Source organism: Leuciscus leuciscus (genome assembly GCF_965113295.1).
Source record: "Leuciscus leuciscus genome assembly, chromosome: 19".
Lineage (NCBI taxonomy): Eukaryota > Metazoa > Chordata > Actinopteri > Cypriniformes > Leuciscidae > Leuciscus > Leuciscus leuciscus.
This window is the reverse complement of record NC_138743.1, coordinates 782403-809006: the sequence shown is the minus strand read 5'-3', so window position 1 is coordinate 809006 and position 26604 is coordinate 782403. Positions and strand designations below refer to the sequence as shown.

Genomic DNA, 26604 nt, shown 5'->3' with positions numbered 1-26604 from the left:
GAAGAAAAAAACAATCCAGAATAGCTAACACATCTAATATAAAAAAGGCTGAATTCAGAATGGCAGAAATAGTACTAGCATACTATTCTGAATTCAGCTCAATGTGGTTTTATGTATGTTCAAAAGGGAAAAATTGACTTAAGAAACAATAGAATCACCTAGTTGCATAAACTCCCACTCGTGCAAGTCTGGAGAATCATGACTTAATGAAGAGGGTGGGATTATCATTAATTAGCCAAAGTCTGTAAAAGCACCAAAGGGCAGCACCTCAGCAGTGTGACTAGCTGTTGAACAATGGCAGGAAGTTGGTGTGCTGTTCAGTCTCTGGCACTTTGTGTTTGGTTCTGTGCTTTCAGCCATGCTGTTCCGAAGTGGAGTGATCTGCCCCAGAATCCTCAAGCTCTGATGTTCCAGCAAACTAACCAGCGGTTCCAAAAGCCAGCTCAACAGAAAGCTAGTCAACGGTTTCCTCAGCAGGTTCAAAAGCCATTTAAACAGCAAGCTAGTCAACGGTTTCCTCAGCAGGTTCAAAAGCCAGTTCAACAGCAAGCTAGTCAACAGTTTCTTCAGCAGGTTCAAAAGCCATTTCAACAGCAAGCTAGTCAACAGTTTCCTCAGCAGGTTCAACAGCAAGCTAGTCAATGGTTTCCTCAGCAGGTTCAAAAGCCAGTTCAACAGCAAGCTAGTCAACAGTTTCCTCAGTCAGGTCAACAGTTTCCTCAGTCAGTTCAACAGCAAGCTAGTCAACAGTTTCCTCAGTCTGTTCAACAGCAAGCTAGTCAACAGTTTCCTCAGTCAGGTCAACAGTTTCCTCAGTTAGTTCAACAGCAAGCTAGTCAACAGTTTCCTCATTCAGTTCAACAGCAAGCTAGTCAACAGTTTCCTCAGTCAGTTCAACAGCAAGCTAGTCAACAGTTTCCTCAGCACTTTCAGCCTAAGCAGCCAGTGGCACAGGCAGAGCCCCTTGACAAATGTACTGTAGCTGATTATGAGCAGATTCAATGTGGACCACCTGGTATCAGTGGTGCTGAGTGTGCTGCTATCAACTGCTGCTTTAATGGAATGCAGTGTTACTATGGGAAGGCAGGTAAGAGTGTAGAGTCAATGTAGAGGCATTCATGTTAAACTGATCCTCAGCAATAACCTGCTCTTGTAACTCGTTCCAGTGACTGTCCAGTGTATAAGAGATGGTCAGTTTGTGGTAGTGGTGGCTAGAGATGTAACGCTGCCTCGATTGAGCCTGGATTCAGTCCGTCTCCTGGGTGGAAGTGATCCAGCTTGCAGTCCTGTGGGATCCACACCTTTCTTTGCTATATACCAGTTCCCTGTCACTGCATGTGGCACAAGCATGATGGCGAGTAGCTGCTTGTGGTTTTGTTCTGCATGGCTTAGAATGGATTGGATGCCAACAATGTTACTATTTGCAGGAGGACGGTGGATATGTGGTGTATGAAAACAGAATGACCTCCTCATATGAAGTGGGTATCGGACCACTTGGTTCCATTACAAGGGACAGCCATTTTGAGTAAGTGATGTATGCTTTATCATAAATGTGAATCATTGACACATGCTACAAGCTCACTGTTTGTTGTCCAGGCTTCTCTTCCAGTGTAGGTACTCTGGTACCTCTGTGGAAGCTCTGGTTGTGGAGGTCAACACCGTTCCTCCACCTCCACCAGTAGCTGCTCCTGGACCCCTCAGGGTGGAGCTTAGACTGGCAAATGGTCAATGTGTCACCAAAGGCTGTGCAGAAGGTAAGCGTTTGTCCCAAGTATGCCTAAAGCCTTTCTAAAACTCCAGTTTCTAGTTAAACACTGCATTCTTCCTCAGGGGACGAGGCGTACACATCCTACTACAGTGATGCTGATTATCCAGTTACAAAAGTCCTGCGGGAGCCTGTGTATGTTGAGGTGCACATTTTGGAGAGGACCGACCCCAACATTGTCCTGATGCTGGGACGTTGCTGGGCGACATCAACCCCCAGTCCACTCAGTCTACCCCAATGGGATCTTCTGGTTGATGGGTGAGTAAGGCCAGTCTTTATCCATCTAGTGTGCTGTAAGGCATTTCTGACTGCCTCTTTGCCTTTCAGATGCCCTTACCAGGATGATCGTTACCAGACCACATTGGTTCCAGTGGCTGGATCATCTGGTCTTCAGTTCCCGACCCACTACAAGCGCTTTGTTGTGAAGATGTTCACATTTGTAGATCCAGCATCACTGGCTCCTCTGCAGGAAACCGTATGCTCTGCAGCCTTACCTCAACCCTTAATATTAGTGCTTTTTACAGTGAATTCTATGGCTTAACCCTTTCCCCCTCTGTTAGATCTTCATCCACTGTAGTACAGCGGTGTGCCATCCCTCCTCTGGCTCCTGTGAGCAAAGTTGCACTAGGAAAAGTGAGTGCTTGCTGTAAGTTGACTTCAGGAACTGAGAATTTATTTAAATGCCCCTCATGCTTCTACCACTTTTTACAGGAAGAGACACGCCCGTCAAGACCATCTCTAGTGGGCAAACTGTGGTGTCTAGTGGACAAACTGTGGTGTCTAGTGGACAAGTTAACCTGGTCAAGTGAATTTTAGTGTTTTAATAAACTTCATGAAACTCAACATTGTTTCTCTTTGGTATTCATTTCTGTCTGGAGTTGGATGTTTCATGACTGTTCTCAGTTTGACTTCTGCACTACTAAACCTTTTTCTTTTGTGCATTGAGATTCTTGACTTGAACTAAACAAGCCAAGTTTCTGCCTAAGCCATCTAACTTTGTAACGTTCTGCCTATACAAGGCAGGATACACCACAAAATATACCTTCTAGACCCTCTATGAAAGCGTTGGATAGAATTGCTCACAATGTAAACAAGCAAGATCAAATGACAACCCAAAGTGTATTAAATAGAAAGCACCGAAAATCAATATATACAAAAATGTGTGTGTGTTCCAGTCCAATGTTGTGTATGTGTGTGCGTTGAATCGGCCTTACCGGTAAGCCGTTTTAAGTCCGTGCACACGATGAGGAACAGCGATCTCCAAGGTGAAATAATCCAGCAAGTATATCTCCACAAAGAGTCAAACAGTCAGTCAATGACAGCCAAGCCGTGTAGTGCGATCGATTGCTAATCCAAAAGAGCAATAGAGTAAAGTTGCTCCCGAATGCCGGTAAGCCGGCTCCCTTTAACGGAAGTGAAGTTGATCAGCTGAAGTATGACGTCACGGGAATTCCCAGGTGTAACGATCAAGACTCTCGCTCAGAAAAAAACAGTAAGACCAACACTCGACAGGGGCAACAAAAACCCAGGGATTCTTTAATATAAGAACATCTGACATGTATAACTCTTTAATTAGTTTAATAAGCCGTCTTCTAAATATCCCCTTTATGTGGCCACGCTACAACTTTACTATTTGCCAAGTTCTAGTCGTTAACTTGGGCCCCTGTTCATGTTTCACGTATCAAATTAAGGTTTTAGCTTCTGTCTGTTTGAGGCTTTACATTCAACCTTATGGCTGGACTAGCATAACTGCATATACTGATGCCCAAACCCCTCTGAGGTCACTCGTTGGCTTTTTTACAGTCACGCAAGTATAGAATCATATCTTGGGATAAAGGATTGGTTGATACTGAATTTTGTTTATTCATTTATTTTTAAATTTCAGGCTAGTCCCAGTAATGTAGACTGCTTTCATTTAAGCATTAATCCCTTAACTGTTGTATCCCAACTAGGTAGCTGTCCAAGGCCTTGTTTACACCTGGTACTAAGAAGCATTTTTGTAAATCGGATCACAAGTGGACTGGTGTAAAAAAGGGGCTAATTATTTTTTTATTTTTTTGAGCTTGTCTATTTTTGGCCACTTCCAGAGGTAGTCCAACACATTCGACCAGATTGCTTTCATAGAGTAGATGCTCATGTGGCTGAATGTGTTCGAACAGCCGCAAAACGGTGTACTCTACCGCCTACTGACCTAGTACGTGAACATTTTAAGAAGTGCGCTAGCAGGTGTGATTTAAACTTTCTTCAAATATACAGGCCTGTTGCCATGGGAAAACTATGATGTGTTTCAAAGAAGAAAAAAACAATCCAGAATAGCTAACACATCTAATATAAAAAAGGCTGAATTCAGAATGGCAGAAATAGTACTAGCATACTATTCTGAATTCAGCTCAATGTGGTTTTATGTATGTTGGGTTAGGGGTTTAAATCACACCTGCTAGCGCACTTCTTAAAATGTTCACGTACTAGGTCAGTAGGCGGTAGAGTACACCGTTTTGCGGCTGTTCGAACACATTCAGCCACATGAGCATCTACTCTATGAAAGCAATCTGGTCGAATGTGTTGGACTACCTCTGGAAGTGGCCAAAAATAGACAAGCTCAAAAAAATAAAAAAATAATTAGCCCCTTTTTTACACCAGTCCACTTGTGATAGTCAACAAGCTAGTCAACAGTTTCCTCAGTCTGTTCAACAGCAAGCTAGTCAACAGTTTCCTCATTCAGTTCAACAGCAAGCTAGTCAACAGTTTCCTCAGTCAGTTCAACAGCAAGCTAGTCAACAGTTTCCTCAGTCAGGTCAACAGTTTCCTCAGCAGTTTCAGCCTAAGCAGCCAGTGGCACAGGCAGAGCCCCTTGACAAATGTACTGTAGCTGATTATGAGCAGATTCAATGTGGACCACCTGGTATCAGTGGTGCTGAGTGTGCTGCTATCAACTGCTGCTTTAATGGAATGCAGTGTTACTATGGGAAGGCAGGTAAGAGTGTAGAGTCAATGTAGAGGCATTCATGTTAAACTGATCCTCAGCAATAACCTGCTCTTGTAACTCGTTCCAGTGACTGTCCAGTGTATAAGAGATGGTCAGTTTGTGGTAGTGGTGGCTAGAGATGTAACGCTGCCTCGATTGAGCCTGGATTCAGTCCGTCTCCTGGGTGGAAGTGATCCAGCTTGCAGTCCTGTGGGATCCACACCTTTCTTTGCTATATACCAGTTCCCTGTCACTGCATGTGGCACAAGCATGATGGCGAGTAGCTGCTTGTGGTTTTGTTCTGCATGGCTTAGAATGGATTGGATGCCAACAATGTTACTATTTGCAGGAGGACGGTGGATATGTGGTGTATGAAAACAGAATGACCTCCTCATATGAAGTGGGTATCGGACCACTTGGTTCCATTACAAGGGACAGCCATTACACATAAATGTGAATCATTGACACATGCTACAAGCTCACTGTTTGTTGTCCAGGCTTCTCTTCCAGTGTAGGTACTCTGGTACCTCTGTGGAAGCTCTGGTTGTGGAGGTCAACACCGTTCCTCCACCTCCACCAGTAGCTGCTCCTGGACCCCTCAGGGTGGAGCTTAGACTGGCAAATGGTCAATGTGTCACCAAAGGCTGTGCAGAAGGTAAGCGTTTGTCCCAAGTATGCCTAAAGCCTTTCTAAAACTCCAGTAACTAGTTAAACACTGCATTCTTCCTCAGGGGACGAGGCGTACACATCCTACTACAGTGATGCTGATTATCCAGTTACAAAAGTCCTGAGGGAGCCTGTGTATGTTGAGGTGCACATTTTGGAGAGGACCGACCCCAACATTGTCCTGATGCTGGGACGTTGCTGGGCGACATCAACCCCCAGTCCACTCAGTCTACCCCAATGGGATCTTCTGGTTGATGGGTGAGTAAGGCCAGTCTTTATCCATCTAGTGTGCTGTAAGGCATTTCTGACTGCCTCTTTGCCTTTCAGATGCCCTTACCAGGATGATCGTTACCAGACCACATTGGTTCCAGTGGCTGGATCATCTGGTCTTCAGTTCCCGACCCACTACAAGCGCTTTGTTGTGAAGATGTTCACATTTGTAGATCCAGCATCACTGGCTCCTCTGCAGGAAACCGTATGCTCTGCAGCCTTACCTCAACCCTTAATATTAGTGCTTTTTACAGTGAATTCTATGGCTTAACCCTTTCCCCCTCTGTTAGATCTTCATCCACTGTAGTACAGCGGTGTGCCATCCCTCCTCTGGCTCCTGTGAGCAAAGTTGCACTAGGAAAAGTGAGTGCTTGCTGTAAGTTGACTTCAGGAACTGAGAATTTATTTAAATGCCCCTCATGCTTCTACCACTTTTTACAGGAAGAGACACGCCCGTCAAGACCATCTCTAGTGGGCAAACTGTGGTGTCTAGTGGACAAGTTAACCTGGTCAAGTGAATTTTAGTGTTTTAATAAACTTCATGAAACTCAACATGTTTCTCTTTGGTATTCATTTCTGTCTGGAGTTGGATGTTTCATGACTTTTCTCAGTTTGAGTTCTAGGGCTGCACTAAACCGTATTTGCATTTTTGCTATAGCATTGTTTTTTCTGACTAGGGTGCTTGACTTGAACAGAACAAGCCAAGCTTCTGCCCAAGCCATTTAACAGAACTACTTGCCAAGCTCCATTTGCTAACTTGGTCACCTATTTTTCTGTACAGGTCAATATTTTGTTGCAGGGGTGCAGACTTTCTTGCAATTCTGTTTTTCCAACCATTTAATTTAGCCAAGGAATAACATGTATAAAGGTAACTGACTTTTTCACAGTTCTTTTCTTGCAATTGCCAGTTTCTGGCAATTCTGAGTGTACATTTCACAATTATGATTTACAGAGTCATAATGAACTTATCTGGCAAATAAACCCTGCATATGAGTGGACTTTCTCTTGGTCAAATGAAAGTGCAATAATTCTGATGAACTAAATTTTGAATGAGAATGATTATCAGTTTAACCAATATTTTGGAGCCCTACTCCCTTTTATGTGAAGGACTTTTAAATCCTTTATGCATTGATAATCCAGGTTCACTTATGTGATGCTAATGAGCTCAGTTGCCCCATGAGGAGCTGGAATGGAGAGCTTGAGTTGGCTGTCGGTCACAGAGGGCTTCACTCTAACACCGCTTTCATGATACAGTGTGCATCTCCAGACCACAGTGAACACAGTCGGGGAAGTGAGTCCCAATTTCAGTCACAAACTCAATGCCAGCAGACAGGGTCAAAGCAAATTCCCTCTGTGGTGTAGTCATTAATTCATATTAGTATACTACCAGTAAAAAGTTTGGATTAAGATTGTTTAGCATTTATTTGATAAACAAAAATGTGTACAATATTACAATGTAAAACGGCTGTTTTCTATGTGAACATATAGTAAACTTTAATTAGGGGCCAAGCCCCTATTCTAATTTTTCTTTTTCTTATTCCTAACGAACGGGAGTCTATGGCAGCCCTATTAACGGAACATCGAAAAATTATGAAATTTGGCACACTTGTAGGGATGGTAAAGAATAGTAATTGGACCAATTTTGGAGTCTCTAGTACCAACTCTATAGCGCCACCACCAGTTCAAAATTCAATTCTGAAATGGTTATAACTTTTGAACCTTTTGTTCTAGAAAAATGAAACCTATTACACCTGATTTCTCTCATCATGCAGATCACATTTAATATATTACATTAAGACTCTGCCCATTACAGTAGTGGCCATTTTAAAAAGTACAGTATTCTGTTGTTTTTTTTACTACTAAACTTTGCTCAATTTTGATGATCTTTGGACTGAGCCGCACAGAAATAACTGAACATATTTATTTTAATTCATCTTAATTGTGTGATTAATTGTGTTATTTGAAGGTGCGCATGCGTCGCGACTGAGTGCGTTGTTGTGTTTGGAGCTCCGTCGAATTAATTCATAAACCTTGATTTTCTTCTTTACACTCTTTTACAAACGAACACTTTCATTTATACAGCGTGTGAACATATCTGGAATACTATTCTCTTTAAAAAACAATCGGATTGCTTTGATATCGCTACTTATATACAACTTTCCGAACTTCCGCTACTAGCCTTAGCCCGCTAGCATTGCACGCGTGGTCGCGCCTATCGATCATCTTATTTACACCCGTATCACTTAAAGCTATAATTCGCCATTATAGCACATCTGCTATATTATCATCGCCTGAAACAACGATCATCGTGTCTGGACCGCTTCCAAAGTACCGACTAGGACATGAAAGGTTCAGTAGATTATTTGCTCTAAATGAATGGTTAATGTCAAGGTGTAGTGAACAGAGACTGCTCTTTGAAAATAATTGGAATCTGTTCTGGGCTGATGGACTTCACCCCAGCAGAATCGGAGCGGCTCTTCTGTCGGACAACATCTCCAAGGCGTTGCACACCATATGACTAGTAAGTCAAAGTCCAAATCACACTCTTTGCTGTCCAAACTTAATTGATATAAGTACCAATGTAGAACATTATATTGAAACTGTGTCTATTCCTCGTTTAGTGAGGTCAAACATTAAATCTACTGTAGGATCTAGGAAAAATCTAATTGTGATTAAACCAGAAAATCTCAATATTGGTGAAAAAAACTATTTATAAAGCTAGGTCTTCTAAACATTAGATCACTCACACCTAAGGCAGTTATTGTAAATGAAATGGTCACAGATAATAGTTTCGATGTAGTTTGCCTTATTGAAACCTGGCTTAAACCAAATGATTATTTCGGTATTAATGAGTCTACTCCACCTGGATACTGTTATAAGCATGAGCCCCGTCTGATTGGTCGTGGTGGCGGTGTTGCAACAATCTATAGAGATATTCTTAATGTTACTCAAAAAACAGGTCACAGGTTTAATTCTTTTGAAGCACTTGTGCTAAATGTTACGCTCTTAGATGTAAGAAATAAATCCCTATTATCTCTAGCCTTGGCTACTGTATATAGACCTCCAGGGCCCTATGCTGATTTCCTAAAAGAGTTTGCAGACTTTCTCTCAGATCTATTGGTCAATGTCGATAAAGCATTAATTGTTGGAGATTTTAACATACACGTAGATAACACAAATGATGCGTTAGGGGCTGCGTTTACAGATTTATTAAACTCCTTTGGGGTCAAGCAAAACGTCACTGGTCCCACTCATCGTCTTAATCATACACTATATTTAATTATTTCACATGGAACCAATCCAACCGATATAGACATTATACCGCAAAGTGATGAAGTCACTGATCATTACATGGTAACTTGCATATTACGTACTGCTGAAATTTGTCATGTTGCGCCAAGTTATCGACCGGGCAGAACAATCCTTCCAACAACTATAGATAGATTCTCAAATAGCTTACCTGTTCTTCGTACGTTGCTTATTACATCCGAGATCAAATGACACATCCAAGATGATATCATCGTGCTAATCATGATCTGGCTAACCTGGTTCTTCAAACACACTTGCCGGATAGGATTAGTATCGCTGGATTGAGTTATCTGAGATAATTGCGCGTTCATGCGCTGGTTGAAAAGGGGATATGTATCGATAGTAGAAACATTGATCAGCAACGCTGCTATTGGCTGTTCAGCATGGCCAAAGAGCGCGCTCAGTTTTTCTCCTCAGCAGAGCAAGATAGTCGAAGTTTATTCGGAATTTTAATGTTTAATCAAAACGCCAGGGAACACCTCAAAGTCTGCAAAAGCCAGGAGAGAGGGCTGGCAAAAAGTAGCAGACAATTTAAATCCGTTAGATGTGGCCATGTTAGATGTTTTTATCACTTATTAGCCTATATTTTTGTATTTTAATAATTGCATAATTACTTTGTCCATTGTAATGTCAGAGTCACCACACTAGAACATGGGAACAAATAAAAGTGCAGTACAAAAATATTCTACATAATGGTATTTTTTTGTTATATTATAGTCTCTTTTATAAAAGGCACTGTTAAATAAATGGTTGTCTGTTTATAAAAGCAACCAAGAAAAAGGCTGAGAAAAAAAGAAAGAAAAGATCTTAGTAGCCTACACTGTAAAATAATTTTTGCTGCTTTAAATTAAGGCCGTAAAGTAATTTCAACTGTTAAATCTTGAGTAATGATGAATTGCTTTGACTTGTGAAAGTGAAAACTGATAAACTTATGTTAATGTAAAAACATTTTGCCATGAGTTATTGATCACATTTTCCCCGAGTGTAGTTCATTGTAATGACATTGTGTTTTCCTCTTTTGTGCACTTTTACATAATACACTTTTACACAATACACTTGTATCTGTTCCCAAGAAAGTGGTGGCTGAAATATGTGCAGTAAGTGGACATTTTCTAACTTTCCAAAGGAAAGAAAGTACAAGACTTGCACTGGACAGTGAATAAACCCTCTCAGATAACTGTCATATGGAGGAACTAGCCTACCTGCGAGTGCATAAATAACTTTTACATAAATTACTTAATTTATACTTGTATGCTTTATGGCTGCAATATAAGTTGCAGGATTCCACATCTACAGAAAGGCCTACAGAAGAGTCTGCACACACAGAGGAGACATAGGCCTACAGGTGGGCAGTGTATAGCCAACTTTTCCTTTTTATTTGTTGCATGAGGCATGTGTCTAATATCTCTTGTTGCAGGCACTTGACCACTGGCTTTTCTTTACAAAGAACAATTGAAATAAAACTCAAGGAACTAAGCATATTTGTCTTTTATTAAACATTTAATGAAAAGGTTTTTTTTTTTTTTTTTTTTTTGTGTAATATGGCACATGCAACAATGTCACAGGCCCTGTCAGGTGTGCAACCCTCAGACTTATCAGACACTGAAATCTTCCCTTTAGTTAGCCAAAGTTCATTTCATTGTGTGCCCTTGTCCTGGCTAGAGCTGCATTGTAACTGGTTTGGGTCAGGGAATGGGGTCATAAAACACCTGTCTGCAGGCAGGAACATGTCATAATCACCTATGAAAAAATGCAGTTCTGGATCAGCATAAGTGTATGTAATACAGTGAGCTTGATATTTAATTGTGGAACTTTTCTTACCACTTTCAAATAATGTGCATAAATATGAATCTCTGAAAATGCTTAAGTCATGCACAGATCCTGGCCATTTTGCTTTCACATTTGTGATATGGAAGATTTTAGTCAACTGCCTTTTTTAATTTGATATAATATTACTAATCTGGAATATTAAGAATCACAATAGTAAATGGGCTGCACATTTACATTGTGAACCCCCTTTCTGTTCACATAATCCCCTTCATTGAGGCCTTGATGGCAGTCTATGGTAGCCTATAGTCTATGGTACCAATCACGTTAGTGAAGCCTGAGTGACCAACGCATTCTCATCCCAAGTCGTCATATACTGACGCTTTTGACATTTCGTCTACATCGAACGCACATGGCACCCTTTAGCGTCAATATGAGACGCACAGAGCTTTGTTTGGTTATGGGTAGGTTTAGGTCTGGGGTAGGGTTAGGGTTAGACCGCTAGGAGGCGCCTTCTGGCCCATATCTATCTCGTCTCATATTGACGCTAAAGGGTGCCATGTGCGTTCGATGTAGACGAAATGTCAAAAGCGTCAGTATATGACGATTTGGGATGAGATCGGGCTGGAGTGACATATACTGTAATCGGCATGGTCATGATTGCATGATCTCTATAAAGAATTATGATAGCCTTAAAAAAAAACTGCTTTAAAAAAAACTGCTTTACAACATTGGGTCTTAGTTAGTGGCTTGGAAATAGCACAAAAAAACCTACAACTTTTTTGTAAACCTAAAAGCGGCAGGTAAACTCCGAATGACACGACAGACAGCACTTTCCATCAAGTTCTCCGCATCTCCAATAGTGTGAAGGAAAGAGACGCAAATAATCTTAGGGCAATGCAAACAGTTTGTGCTGTAGTTAAAGCCCGACTCCGACAAGTCGAAAATAAATGTGCGTTTCCAACAAATTAATAATGTAAATGACAATCTCACGAGTCACGAGAAAAAATATACATCTCAGGAAGTGCACTATCGCGCTGCGCTGGACTTCCCCATGGACTCCCCGGATCAGCTCCGCTTATGAAGCCGCAGTCTAATCCTGTTAACGTGAAATAAGCCTGCTCGCGAGCAGGTTTAAGATTCCGGACCTGTTGCTATGACAGCAAGTCCAGGATGAGCGTTGAAGAACCAAACAATCCAAGATCATGCCAAATCGCCAACAATCAAATCCAGCTAACTGAGTTAGTGACGTACGAAGAACGGGCCCCTGATCTATCTCAGCTGCTCAGTGAACCCAAACAAACAGATGAACTAGAGGAAATGACTAGCACTATGAGCACCATTTTCTCTAGTACATTAGAAATTGTTGCACCAATTAGATTAAAAAAGGTTAGAGAGAAAACTAAAGCACCATGGTACAACAGTGCTACGCATGTTATCAAGAGAGAAACTCGTAACTTAGAGCGTAAATGGAAACAAACTAATTTAGAGGTCTTGAGAATCGCGTGGAAAGACAGTATGTCACGTTATAAAAAGGCCCTAAAAGCGGCCAGGGCTGAGCTTCTCCGCAAACTAATAAAAAATAACCAAAATAATCCAAGGTTTTTATTTAACACCGTGGCTAGACTAACAAATAAACAGACATCACCTGAGCAAAATATTCCGTTACAGTTTAGTAGTAATGATTTTATGAATTTCTTCACTGAGAAAATAGAAAGCATCAGAAACACAATTGTAAATGTACAATCTTTAATGGTGTCTTATGATTCAGCCTCAATTATCGCCCCTCAAGAAAAACTACAGCGCTTTACAACTATAGGACAGGAAGAGCTAAATAAACTTATCACATCTAAACCAACAACATGTTTATTAGATCCAATACCCACTAAACTACTGAAAGAAGTGTTACCTGTAGTGGAAGAGCCTCTCCTCAATATTATTAACTCGTCTTTATCTTTAGGTCATGTTCCAAGAATATTCAAGTTGGCAGTTATAAAACCTCTCATTAAGAAACCGCAATTAGATCATAATAATCTAGCAAATTACAGACCCATTTCAAATCTTCCATTTATGTCTAAAATACTAGAAAAAGTTGTGTCCACTCAATTGTGCTCTTTCTTGCAAGAAAATTATATCTATGAAAAATTTCAGTCAGGATTCAGACCGCATCATAGCACAGAAACTGCGCTCGTTAAAATTACAAATGATTTACTTCTAGCTTCTGACCAAGGCTGTATCTCAATACTAGTTTTACTCGATCTTAGCGCTGCGTTCGACACTATAGATCACAAAATACTCTTAGATCGACTACAAAACTACACTGGTGTTCATGGACGGGCATTAAGCTGGTTTAGATCGTACTTATCAGACCGCTACCATTTTGTCTGTTTAAATGGGGGAAAATCTAAGATAACGTCAGTAAACTATGGAGTGCCGCAAGGATCTGTGTTAGGCCCTCTGCTATTCTCAAAATATATGCTGCCACTTGGTAATATTATAAGAAAACATGGAATTAATTTCCACTGTTATGCTGATGACACATATTTCATCACGACCAGATGAAAACAATAAATTATCTAAAAATCAAAAAGGAAAAAAGGAACTCCAAGGCACTCTCAATTGCAAAAGTTTAAAAAGCCTTTATTATTATGGCTTGGTCACATTAACCTTCTAAAAAACTCCAACGCGTTTCGGCTACATGCCTTCTTCTGGGAGTTAAACAGATCTCAAACAAACAAAGTTTCTTATGAACTAACAGTCCACCAATCAGAAGTCTCCATCTGTCAACTGTGGCGCTAAGGTTACAATTGTTAGTACACCCAAGAGACAGCAGATGTCATCGTTTCCACTTCTTACCAAATCAATTAAGTACACACAAAAACTGACTTCATGAAAGGAACATGTCAGTACCCAACACGGTGACCCATACAAGTTAAAATACAAGCATAGTATACAAATTTCAAACCACCATAGGACAACAGAACATCAAAGATATACACTAAGGTCAAGTTCCTCATTCAAGCCTGGATATTTAGTAGCCTGCAGGCGATATATCCAGAAAGCTTCCCGTTGATTCAGCTGCCTTTGCCTATTGCCTTTTCTTAAGGACAAAGGGATGTGGTCAATCCCACAGATCTGTAAGGTGGATTGGTCACTATTGTGATGTTCCATATAGTGTCTTGCCATGGGATAGTTGGTGTTACCTGTGCGAATTGCGTATTTGTGTTCAGCCAGTCTGTCCAATAAACGCCGCTTGGTTCTTCCTACATAAAAGACTTCACACATAGGACATTCCAATCTATAAATGACAAAGGTAGTTTGGCAGTTTATAAAATGGTTAATAGTGAATTCCTTTTTAGAACCAACATCATGAAAATTTTTGGTTTGTCTTACATTAGCACAATGGTTGCAGTGATGGCATTTATACGAACCTATGGGCCTAGGGCCTAACCATGTTTGTTTTACTTCTGGTTTAAGATAACTGTGAACCAGTCTATCTTGTAGGGTGGGACATCTTCTAAAACTAATGAGAGGTGGTTCAGGAAAGACCTGACTTAATACCTCATCACTTTCAATAATTCCCCAGTTTTTTTGTATGATTTGCCTTATCTGTTCAGCCTCTGTACTGTATGTAGTGACAAAAACAGACCTCTCTTTTGTTAGTTTCGGTGTATTCCTTTGTAGTAATGATGCCCTATCTATATGTTTGGCTCTGGTGTAGCCGAAACGCGTTGGAGTTTTTTAGAAGGTTAATGTGACCAAGCCATAATAATAAAGGCTTTTTAAACTTTTTCAATTGAGAGTGCCTTGGAGTTCCTTTTTTCCTTTTTGATTTTTGGCATTTAGTTTCCCATCCAAAGAGCACCTCGTTTTTAACCAAACTTTGGAGTCCAGGAAGCGCTCCTCTACCATACCTTTTTACAATAAATTATCTAAATTGACAGATTGTGTTAAAGATATAAAATACTGGATGACGTGTAATTTTCTGCTATTAAATTCAGATAAAACGGAGGTATTACTTATGGGTCCAAAAAACTGCCCACAAAACCTCTTACAATACAACTTCAATTTAGAAGGATGTCCTGTTACTTTATCCACTGCAGTAAAAGACCTGGGGGTTATACTAGATCGCAACTTGTCTTACGAAATTCATATTTCATATGTTACAAGAACAGCCTTTTTCCACCTTAGAAACATTGCTAAGCTACGTAACATGCTATCTGTCTCTGATGCAGAAAAGTTAGTTCCCACGCCGGCGATATGTTATGCCCTAAATTAATACATGATTAACTAACTGTATTTTTCTATGTACATTTCTGAAATGCACTTTCTGTAAAGCTGCTTTGAGACAATATGTATTGTGAAAAGTGCTATACAAATAAATTGGAATTGAATTGAATTGAATCTTTGTTCAAAAGTTATGATGTCAGAAACTTAATGAGGTCCACCCAAAATTGGTTCTGAGGCTTTATCTTGGCTAAACTTTGATCAATCGAAACGAAAATTGGTACGCTTCATCAGAACCATGATCTGAGAGACCATTCCAAATTTGGGAACAGCACCACCTACAGGTCATGAGATCTGAACAATTATTTAAAAAACTTTTTTTTTACTATTTTTACTCATAACTTTTGAACAGTTTGTCAGAAAATCATAATCTTTGGTGTCTATGGATTCCTTGTGTCATGACAGGATTGGATGAACCACGTGTCCACCATTTTGAACAGTCCACCATCTTTTAAACAATTTGACATCTTCACTTAATTTGGTAGGGATCAGGTACCCGAGAAGTTTGAACACAGTGCCACCTTGTGTTCCAGAGATATAACGACGCCCAGTTCCAGGAATGCACTAATATTTTGTTGGTAGTACCAGTTTGCAACAATTATTAGTTAACGCTAAGTTGTTAACACTTCGGAAAAAATAATAATTCGTCGTTACACTACATCCTTATGCATCGCTTTCTGCCAGGACTTTTACGTGCTTTTCCCAAACCACTGAAATGACGTTGACGTCGGGGTTAGCAGTAGCATGAGCCATCAGGCAATTGTTATTTAAATAAACTCCTGATGTACTTACAAACTTTCCAATGCCTCGTTTTATGAGTACAGAACCTATTTGTACTACTGTAGAAGATTGGTACCATTCTGGGCATTATTAGTGGGGTAATTTACGAGATACATCATAGGATCCGTTAGCGCCTGCACTAAGCCATCTGGCTAATTTCTCTAAATAAGCTCTAACTTTAATAATGTTCAACCAAGGGGAAAAAGGCTTCTGGAGGGGTGTTTGGCTCGAGGTCATGGTGCAAAGGACCCTAGGTTGATTTTACTCTGAACGATCCCTTTAATTAGCATTTCTCTAATGGCATGTTCAGCATCTATTTTGTTCGGGTAAACATGTCAGCTGTGTGGACACTAGTGCTGGATTAACAATGTCGATTTCTCATTTTTGATCGATACATTTTTAATGAGTGTGTGTGGAGGCGGGGACTAATTTGCATATTCATAATTTCATACTAAATGACGCAAGGGTGTTGAGTTACATTGAAGCTATTTTTAAGGCATTAAGAAATTATTTTCACAGGAATTTTATTTTATTTTTTTTGTCATTTTGAGTATCAAAGATGAGTTTTAAAGGATAAAATAAGTGACCACTTTAAATCTCAAGATCAATCTTTTGGTCAATGCTTTTCTCTGTTGATGCATGAAGAAAACTTTACTACATATTTTTTGTAGCACCTCCCATCCAGTAATCAAAATAATCTTTGTGCTTTGATACTTTGTTTAGATAAAAGATTTAAATGTATCCAGTGTGTACAGTCTGGTAAAATGTTCCAGTCTTATTAATTCCTCTGTAACGAATAAATAAAGAATATGTAATGAATAAACGACTCGTAAACAGGTGGATAATTTCGTTTTTTCTTTCTTTCTTTTATTTGACATCAAAACAATAACACAACATACATGGACGTTATATACAATATGTAGTGCAATAACATACATAGATTAAAAAACTAAAACACAAATACACATAATGAAAATCTCACACATGATAATATTTTGTACAAAAAAAACATAACTAAGCCATTACATATAGTTGTTAAAAATTCATCCATTGTTCTGTATCTACGCTTGGCATGTTAAATACGTCTTCATCAGAGGCGCGTGGGTGTGTGTGTGTGTGGCGTTTTTTCAAAGACTTAGTTGGTGTAGTACCAAAGTCATCCACGTGTGTTTTCCTTTTAAGTGATTCAAGCAACCGTCTTACATTATGATTGGTTACAGTCGAATGAGGAATATTTAATGTTGCAAATGCATCCAGAAACTCATACCATCCTGTAGGGCGTCGATTGTCATGCAACATCTGTGATGACGTTACGCTCTTTACCAGATCAAATATATGGGATCCGGGAATGGTTCTCCCTTTATAAACAAATTCTCCATCAACAGTCCATGAAGACAAGTGTTTGGCTTTGGACATTTTATCCATAATATATTTTACATTTTTCAAGCTTCTCTGAGGAACTTCTGAGAAGATTGGGTCATCAGTGACGTCATCAATCCTAACCTCGGGGGTGTGGGAGGGGGCAGGTGTCGCATGTTCCGGTAATGTAAGAGTTAGAGTGTTACTTTCCATATCACCGTGTTTTACCACATTTAAGAATCGTTGTAAAACATTAGTGTAGAGCTTGGATTTTTCGTAAGTGTTCAAATCATGCCTCTGTAGTATATCTCTAATAGATGAATCCAAATCATTCTCCACAACCGTATGAATATTCTCACGAGGCGGTGCAGTTCTTAGTCTATCCAACTGTTGTTTTGGCACTAGATACAATTTCTCGGTATGTTGCATTTTTCTCTTCAGATTCAGTTTCTAGCTATGAGGCTAGTTATAAAGGGAAGTGCTACGCTGAGTAGGGGAAGCAGAAAACCGCCCTTTTGATTAATCATACGTCTCTTCCTGGTGATATTAATATTTTTATTTGCAACGTACTTTATCTCGTTTTTCCTTCTTTTTAAAGCCACGTGCTGTTTCGCAGTTAGAGGGACCTTGCCATGCAGAATATTGAGAGCCAGTTCACATAGAGCTAATATTAGCTCATCGGGGGCTGAATGCAGAATAACACGTCTCTGCTTGGGTGAGCTCTTGTATAATAACTTTAAGAGGTAGAGATTTCTGGAAAGCCTCGTGCTCATTGTTACTTTTGGACGTACACCACCGGATAGTCTGACAGTAAATCTGTTCTGAGTCGGAATTTTTCAGGGGTTTGTGGTTTATAATCTATCAAAAAATAGCTGTAAGGCCATTCGGTTGCATCTTGATACGCTTCGATAAAAAATTTTGTATTACCCGGAAACATTTGACGACCCAAAATACCTATCTGTTGCTTGTCGCGAGGATTTTTAAATATAATTAAATAATTTGTATTTAGGCCGATTGTTCTGGTAGATTTACCCTGGAAAAACAGATTCTGTACCAGTAGCAAACAACTAATCTTCATGTGATGTACTAGGCGTGTAAAAACGTTTTCGACCTCAGAATTAGACGCAGCCTGAGTCATAACGTCATCCATGATAAGGACTGATGTTTTACCAGGAGGAAATAATGATTCGTCATCCAATTTCTTTGGTATACCTTCAATGAATTTAATATCAAAAGCATGTAACATTTCATCATACATTGGCTGCCAGGATGTATACACATACACAAAATTGTCAAACTTGACAGAGGACATTTTCTCTGAATTATACATTAGATTCTTCACAAAAAAAGTCTTCCCAGAACCACTTGCACCTGCTACGAGTGCCGAGAACGGATGCTGCATTCTACAATCGAACACATCTGTTTCACACATTTTTAAATATATTACTAGGATCCGTAAGGCAGAGTTGTATAATCTCGTTGGAGTACCCTCTTATCATACACCACGGAATTTTTTTTCACATTTGACCTGTTGTGTAATGTGAATCTCCTCTTATTTCGTGTGATGGTGTTTGTTTGCGACATAGCCTCGCACAAGATCGGTCAGACTGTGTAGTGTAACTATTTCAGCATTCTCTGCTGTTAACGTGATGCCTTTAGCTTTGAGACATGAACGACCATCGGACGTCTTAAATGCATAAGATTTAGGACCCGACGAAACGAATTGGATTATATGCTGACCAGAATCTAACTCGCTCGTCAGCTGCCCGAGATAAGATCCTGTCTCAGGAATCCAATCACCGGTTTTTGATACAAAAATCACAGAATCTGTATCGGCATAAATCACACGTTTGCCTAATTTATCCAGAAGATTATACGGCTCGAGTCGCCCATAACAAGTCGTGAAAGCGCCCACTAGAACATTTACATCACGCGTGGGAGATGGGTCTTGCGCTGCACTACTCGACTGAATCAAAGCCACTGAATCAGATACGAAAGAGAAATGACGTATTACGTGGGCGTGGTTAAAGAGACGCTGAGTGAACTCTTCTGGGTCTGCCAGGAGTTCACTGTGTGCAAGGTGAGATCTCAGACAAAACCTACCCCAAAGTGTATTCAAGATGAGCTTAGCAATGGATCTTTTTGCTGGATTTTTTATATTTTAGACGGATCTAACTGGATCCCTTCTTTATCCAGGTAATCAGCTACGTAAGATTGTTTTTCTGTCTCTGTCACTACATCGGACGGATACCCCGACGCTTCCTGTTTCAGTTTAAGGAATGTTTTAACATATTCGGTGAATAATGTATCGGACGTGTCTGGGAAATGCCAGACTTCATGTATTTTGATTACGCAATACCCGTGTTGAATAGCTTTCTGGAGTTCGACGGTCACCCATGTGCCTGTAATACATCTCTCAGCCTCTGTATGGCAGCATTGTGTATCCTGAATCTGATTCTCTGCACAAGTCTTACATAGAGGAAACATTAGCTTACCCGCGCACCTGTAAGGTAGTACTGGATGATACAATCCACGCGGGGGAAGAACTTCCGCCTTTATGAGGCCAAAATAATTCTCTATCGGTTGAAAATCCTTGAAAATAATTTTAGGATGACCTATAGGATACGTTTTAGTAGCCTGGACAAAAGGGTATAACGATGTGAAATCATAATAGTCGATTCTCTCATTTTCAGCTGTTTTGTGATACAACTTGTACGCATTTGTTCTTCCGCCGTATAGAGCATCTCGAGCTCTCAGCCTCTCGCGTGTTTCGTAAGATGACATGAACCGCATGACATCACGGTCTGTCTGTTTCAGCCCCTCCCATTCACATTCCCACATAACAATAACGCGCAATCCATAAACTTTTCGCAGGGTTTCTAGTTTTCCATCCGACTGCCTTCTGAGATCACCAAAAGACACTTTCGATAAAGGTTGAATTTCTTCTGCCTTAAATCTACAGTCGTGGCCGTGAAAAAAGCACCCTAGGAATTCCAAGGCTGTCTTTGCCCCATTATCATCCTCATAATAACCATCTAGGTGATATGGCCCTACCGCACGCTCGCCATAGTTTAGTGCATGTTCTATCTCCACGTTTTGACTCAATTTGACATACTCAAGCCATTGGATAGATACGTTTGAAAACGTCTTGTGTTGATTAATATAGGCGTGGCTGTGTGTTAGAGCCAGTGTGTCGCGCGAGAGAAAATTTGTTTTGAAAGTTTTCATACACACACCTGGTAATGTGATTGATTTGAACGGGTCGATGTTTGTGAAATTTATAAATTCGTCTCTGTAACGTTTGCAGGCTTCTCGTAGAATAATTACATCATTCCTACAGTAAAAAGCGATCTCCTTTTTGAAGTCAAAGATATCATTCAATACATGTGAATACCATATGTCGAATCTGACACGCTCGGCTTCACTCATTGTCTCATAACCGTAAAACTCTTTTGCAGGATAGGGACCGATATATTCTGCATTTTCTGGTTTATTGAAAAGGTGCGGAAAATAACCCTTCTCCTGTGTATCTAAGTTAAGGGCTACGGGTATTTTTGCAATTTTAAAGGGGATAAATTGCCATGAGTCGATGAAACGTTGCTTAAACACAGTATCATACATGTATAGAATTCTACACCCCTGCATAATAACTTTTGGAGTCAAGCCCTCCCCGACAAGATAATTAAGCTGTAAATATGCATCAAAACCGGACGAGTTATGTCCAATAAACGTGTATCCTGTATATTTTGGGCGTCTGAAGTGTTTAATCAAAAGAGCCACACAATCTAGCCCCGCAGCTTCAAACGTCTCACCTGTCTGTGTCATTGCACAAACATAATTAGCCACATGTCTTCCATCTTGAACGAATGTTTCAAAATCATAATAAACATATTTTTTATCTTTGGGTTCAGGTTTTAGAGGCTGAATGTAACATTCGTGACCACCGTCGTTCGTCAAAATCTCGTAACAATGTACACAATACTCTGGAGAGCATTTGTGAGGTTTTATTTTTTCACCACCAGAGGGCGTTCTATAAACGGCATGGCATTTTGAGCAGAATCTCACAGATTCACACTGAGATCTCTCGCCGGGGGTTTGTGATTTTTTATGTGATTCGTAACAGAAGTTGTTTTTACAGAATCTCAGACATTCTGCACACTGTCTTGTTCTCCTCGCATACGAACGACATGCAGATGTCATACATATTTTGCAAACAAACTGACATTCGTGTGTTTTTCTGTCTTTATACCCCTTGAAGCAGTATTCGCACACGTACGAACTTCCTATAAATCCTGTTAAATTTTTTATTAGATGAAAATGTCCTTCGTGCAGAAATAGATGGACTGTCTTTGGGTGTAATTCGTCTGTGTTTTTGTACACCACCAGCTTCCCAGAACAGTCTCTATAAAAAACTACAATTTTTATGTCTAATTTATTTTCGAAAACCGACAAATTATGGAGACCTATCTGCTCGTGTGCCATAAAACCACATCCCGTGTGAATCTCCATCGCAGGTGTGTGTAACTCTTGATCTGTGAATTCTGGATTGAGGAAATATGCTAGACAGTAACTCAAACACATTTCATTATCGATATTAATGGGGCTAAATAAATGCATTTTATTCCGACTGATACTCTCGCTGATAGCTAGGTCATTGATCTTTCTTCGTCCACCTCCTGTTTTATCTCGCACAATTGAGATTTGTAATGTTAGGGTCGAGTCACTAGCCACATCAGCATTACTCTGAGCAACTTGCTCAATCTGATTTATGAATAATGAGGCATCCTGGTTGTTATCAGGTGTTAATACTGCATTTACTGATCCCGGCAAACTTTCTCCTGCAAGAGCTATGTCTCCCCCGCCAGCTGTTGTGAAAAGTCAACCACCTCGTTTAGGATATTATGGAGCCGTGAATTATATTCTACAAAATCGCTGGTCTGTATTTGTCTGAGATCTAACGATCTCTGTAGCTCTACCCCATTAAAACGCGGTCGTGGTGTTATCGTGAAACCCTGAACAACCCCGCCATCAGTCATCAGAGAATCTATCTCGGCAGGACTTAACTCCGTACGCCGCGTTTGAGATGACCCTAGTGTACCACCTGTCTGTGCGCTCTCATCTCCATCATCCCCGGTCGGCTCTATCCAGCCATGCTGGTCGATTATAATATTATCCAATCTTTCCGTATTAGACAAATCAGTACTATTTAGACCTCTTAACTGTTCACGTATTAAAAGATTGAGTCTCTCGTTATTCTCAGACCTAGGTCTTGATCTTGAGCGAGTTATATCATCACACTCTGAGTCGGTTCTCTGTCTTTTAGGAAACATTTTGATATGTTTTTTTTTTATTTTTAAAATTGTGTGAAACAGAAGGATTTTATCAAATATACACCACAATGTTGTTAATAGGTATACATCATAAAATGTAGGCTATTAGTAAAACATAATCACACATACGCACACCTCTAGATAAAAACAATAACAGAGAAATAGATTTTTAAAAACTAAAACACAAATACAAAATCTCACACACTTAGATAAAAACAATAACAGCCAAACGATTTTAAAACAATAACAGTGAAATGTTTTAAAAAAAAACTAGTCAATCATCATTTTATGTCTCCCTCGATTGTCTCTGAATAATATTTAATCTTTCAGAGATTAGGGACAATACGGTAATAAGCAACGAATGGTCGTTCCTCACCTCCGAAAGGTTTTGCTGAAGTGATAAGACCGTGTTGCGCAACTGTCTGTTTTCTTCCAACACACGGTCTTGGCAAACACCGAAAAATTCCACCGCACTTCTTAAATCGGCGGTGTGTTGATTCTGTGTATCAATGACTCTATGTAGAAGGTCCGTAATACCGCTCTGCGCTCCTGAAACTATATCCGCTGTCTGATGGTAAGTGAGAGGTAGTGTGGCGATCTCAATAACACGTTGAAAGCTTCTGTTTGCACTCCGTAAAGTGGCATAACTCAATCCACAGAGATCTGCAGGGTTGTACAGAGGACTAAACCTCCGGTCGTCTTCATCACTGCTTTCTGATAAGTCCTGTTCAGAATTGATAGTGTTCAGTACTGATTGTTGAGAATCCAAAAACACCTCTGCCCCTCTTTCTGGAGAAGAGGGGATTTCTTCTAAAGCAAAAAAAATAAAAAATAAAAAAACATAAAAATATATTATATGAATTATTTAATATAGATAAAATATAGTCTAATGAAACAAGAAATCTTACCGTATTCATCCGTAATCGGACTCTCGGGAGAATATTTCTCGAATCGTTTCTTTCCTCCAGTTGTGGATGTAACAGATTCACTGTTTTCTTCTAAAAACAATATTCAGTTATTTAAAAAAATTCAACGAATAAAAAAATATATAAAAGATTAGACAAAATAGTTTTCTTTTTCCCTTACCTCTCTCCGGATAGATTAATTCTTCTCCATAAATTTCCCGAAGACGTTTCACCCCTTTGCATGAAGCGTCAATGATGTTAATCGATCCGGTGTTTGCCTCATCCAAAGACGGGGTCGAACGGGAAGAATTCTCCTCTTCGACTGGAGGTGAGGTTTGACGTTCGCTACTCTCTGTGTCCGCACAGAGCAGGGGTCTAGGGGTTGTATTTGGAGTGACGTCTTCGTAAATTTGATTGGTCTGGTTTAAATCAACAACCATTGGGTATTTAGCTGGGTCCGGCGGTTGGGCGGAGGTATGAGGGGGTACGCGTCCTCTGTGATTTCTGTTGAAAGTAGCTTTTTTCTTTAAAACAAATATTAAATAGTAAATATTAAAAAAGACATGACAAAAATATATCGCCGTACCTTGAAAAAAATCACCTGATGAGACACATTCGGGGAATGATGTATCATCTGCAAATAAAAGCATTTATTGAGATATCTTTTCAATTTTGTAGGTTATGATTTATGATAAAAAAACTCACATAGATCGTTAAGAATTTCCACTAATTCAGGATCAAAAGAGGCTTCGTCTCCTTCTGGTCCATGATGATGATTTGTAGACATTGCGCTGACTCGATGTTGTGTCTCCTTCGGCGGCTTGGTACGCGAATTAAATAGTTTTGGCTCCTTTTAAAGATTGCGATACGACACGTTTTAAAAACACCTTTTTTCCCCGCTTCATTTTCAAAGAAACCCTTCATCTCAACAGGTGGTATGGAATCTGATACCTGATTTGTATGACTAGAAAAAACATGTCGAATTTGACCCATCTCTTCAAATAAGCTCTGCAATAAAACTAATTCACACAATTCCGTCAAAAAGAGAAAAAAATAAAATATGCAGGATGGTACCATATGCCCCATAACACCTTGGTAGACATTGCGGCGCTGTGTGTGTGTGTGTGTGTGTGTGTGTGTGTGTGTGTGTGTGTGTGTGTGTGTGTGTGTGTGTGTGTGTGTGTGTGTGTGTGTGTGTGTGTGTGTGTGTGTGTCTGCGTGTGTGATATGATAGCTGAGAGAGCCTTAAAAAAACTCTATGGGCTATACTTTAAAATATAGAATAATTTTGTGACAATTAAATATTGGAAGCCATGACTATTTACCACATTTCATATGGATGTTTAAAGTGGTTTACATAAAAACTGTATAAAAAAGCATAGATAAAACAAGTAGTATTTCACTTGAAGTTTGCGCTGGTTTTTAAACTCTAACTGTCAGACTTTGGGAGGGGGATTCCCATGAGTGATGTCATTTGTGTCATCCAATGACATCTGAGAGGTGTGTCTTAATTTTACACAAACTATGAGCTTTGAGAGGGGCGTGTTAGGGGGTGTGGTCTCTTCGGGTCGTTGCATCGGTTTTCTTTGGTCATTTAAGTTCGGCCATCGAGATGACCGGATGTGTTTTCTATTTGGGAGCTTGAAGGGGGTGTGGGAATTTCCCACGGTGACATCTGTTGGGGGGCGGGGTAGGGGCGGGGTTTGTGTGTGTCTCTCTGTAGGCCTCAGAGTGCTTCATTTCTGACTGGCCTCCGGAGTGAATGGACGCTCTCCACTCTGCTCCACCACACCGAAACACTTATATATCTGGTGGTTGAGGAGATTCCCCCCCTTCCATGTAAAGCGCTTTGAGGTCTCAGAAAAAGCGTTATATAAATGTAACGAACTTAAGCTCTGAGTCCTTTAACGAATGGTATGTAAAAACGTAACACTTTTTAAACTAGTTTGTGTTTCATGTAAAAGTTTTACAAAATACTATGTGAAAGTTAAATGCTTACAAATCAATCTTTTCTGTAAAATAAAAAAACTTGTTTTAATGTTTTAACATCTTTAAATAACACTAACTAATTTTTTTAATAACTCTTTTAGAGAAAAATGCAATTTTAACTTATTTCATTAATGTTTTAAAAGTGATGAATGTACATCTGTCTTCTTTAATAAAAACACTGATCTCACACTCTATGTCTTTATTGTACATTTTTTAAAAAGTTTTAATTTACACTGTTTAGAACGACTGAGCGTGCGAAATTTTCCCACGCTTCAGATGTTCAACCCCTAAGGAGGCGTGACACAAATCCGATTTTCCCACAGTGTACTGTACAGCCCATAAGTGGGAGGAGCTAGCGTGGGAAATTCCCACGGTGTACTGTACAGCCCATAAGTGGGAGGAGCTAGCGTGGGAAATTCCCACGGTCAAAAGGGGCGGGGCTTTGAGGGCCATAAAGCAATAAAACTGTCCGTTTTTTTTTATGAAAGGTGCCCTCTATTCTCTCTTCCAGCGGCGAACATCAGAAGCATTAGCCGAGGTAAGGCTGTTCTCGGCGGGGTACATGAGTGCTGAGCGTAAATTTCGCGGCCTTTCTCCTCTGAAAATAAAAATAGTAAATGAAATGCAACCAGAAACAAATTTTCAGTTTTGCTTGTGAAAGGTAATTCCCTGAGACCTGTTTTCAATTGTGTGGCGATTTGTAAAGCCCCAAGCAGCACACACGAAATAGGCATTTTTCTCAATTCTCGTTATGAGAGGTATGGGAAAGTTGCCCTTCGCAGTATGGCGGTGCCGTTGACGTACGATCCAGCGGCCAATAGGCCGTCTTTGTATTTATTATGTCTATGGTGCTGGTGCTCGCGCTCGCGATCTGCTTCCCGCTCTCCGGTCTATAGCGACCTTGGCCAATCCGTTTCATGTTGCTATGCCTAATAGCGAAGTTAACAGTATTATGTACACGCGATGACTTAATACTAGTCAATAATTGCATTAAAAAGAATAAAAAGTGTACAAGTCAAATGGCTAAAAAGCAGGGGAGACCGGGGACAGTTGCAACAGGGGATGGTTGCAACATTTCATTTTTCTCCAATCAGAAACAAGCTAGAGTGATGACACTCATACTGTACATGCACAGTTAGACCCTCCACCCACCAAGAAGACAGTAGACATATTCAACTTCTGCTGCTGCATTTATTGAACAAAACTTGTTTT

The 26604-nt window shown here is 39.9% G+C and overlaps 1 protein-coding gene across 1 annotated transcript; it reads left to right on the top strand.

Annotated features, from left to right (window-relative positions):
* Positions 1 to 294: 294 nt before the first annotated feature.
* LOC309482309 (zona pellucida sperm-binding protein 4-like) lies at positions 295 to 2574 on the top strand (the record flags this gene model as incomplete). The annotated part of the gene is made up of 7 exons (XM_082147656.1): positions 295 to 477; positions 1428 to 1525; positions 1597 to 1754; positions 1831 to 2023; positions 2093 to 2240; positions 2326 to 2398; positions 2477 to 2574. 7 exons carry the CDS (start codon positions 295 to 297, stop codon positions 2572 to 2574), a joined length of 951 nt encoding a protein of 316 aa, XP_082003782.1.
* Positions 2575 to 26604: the final 24030 nt, after the last annotated feature.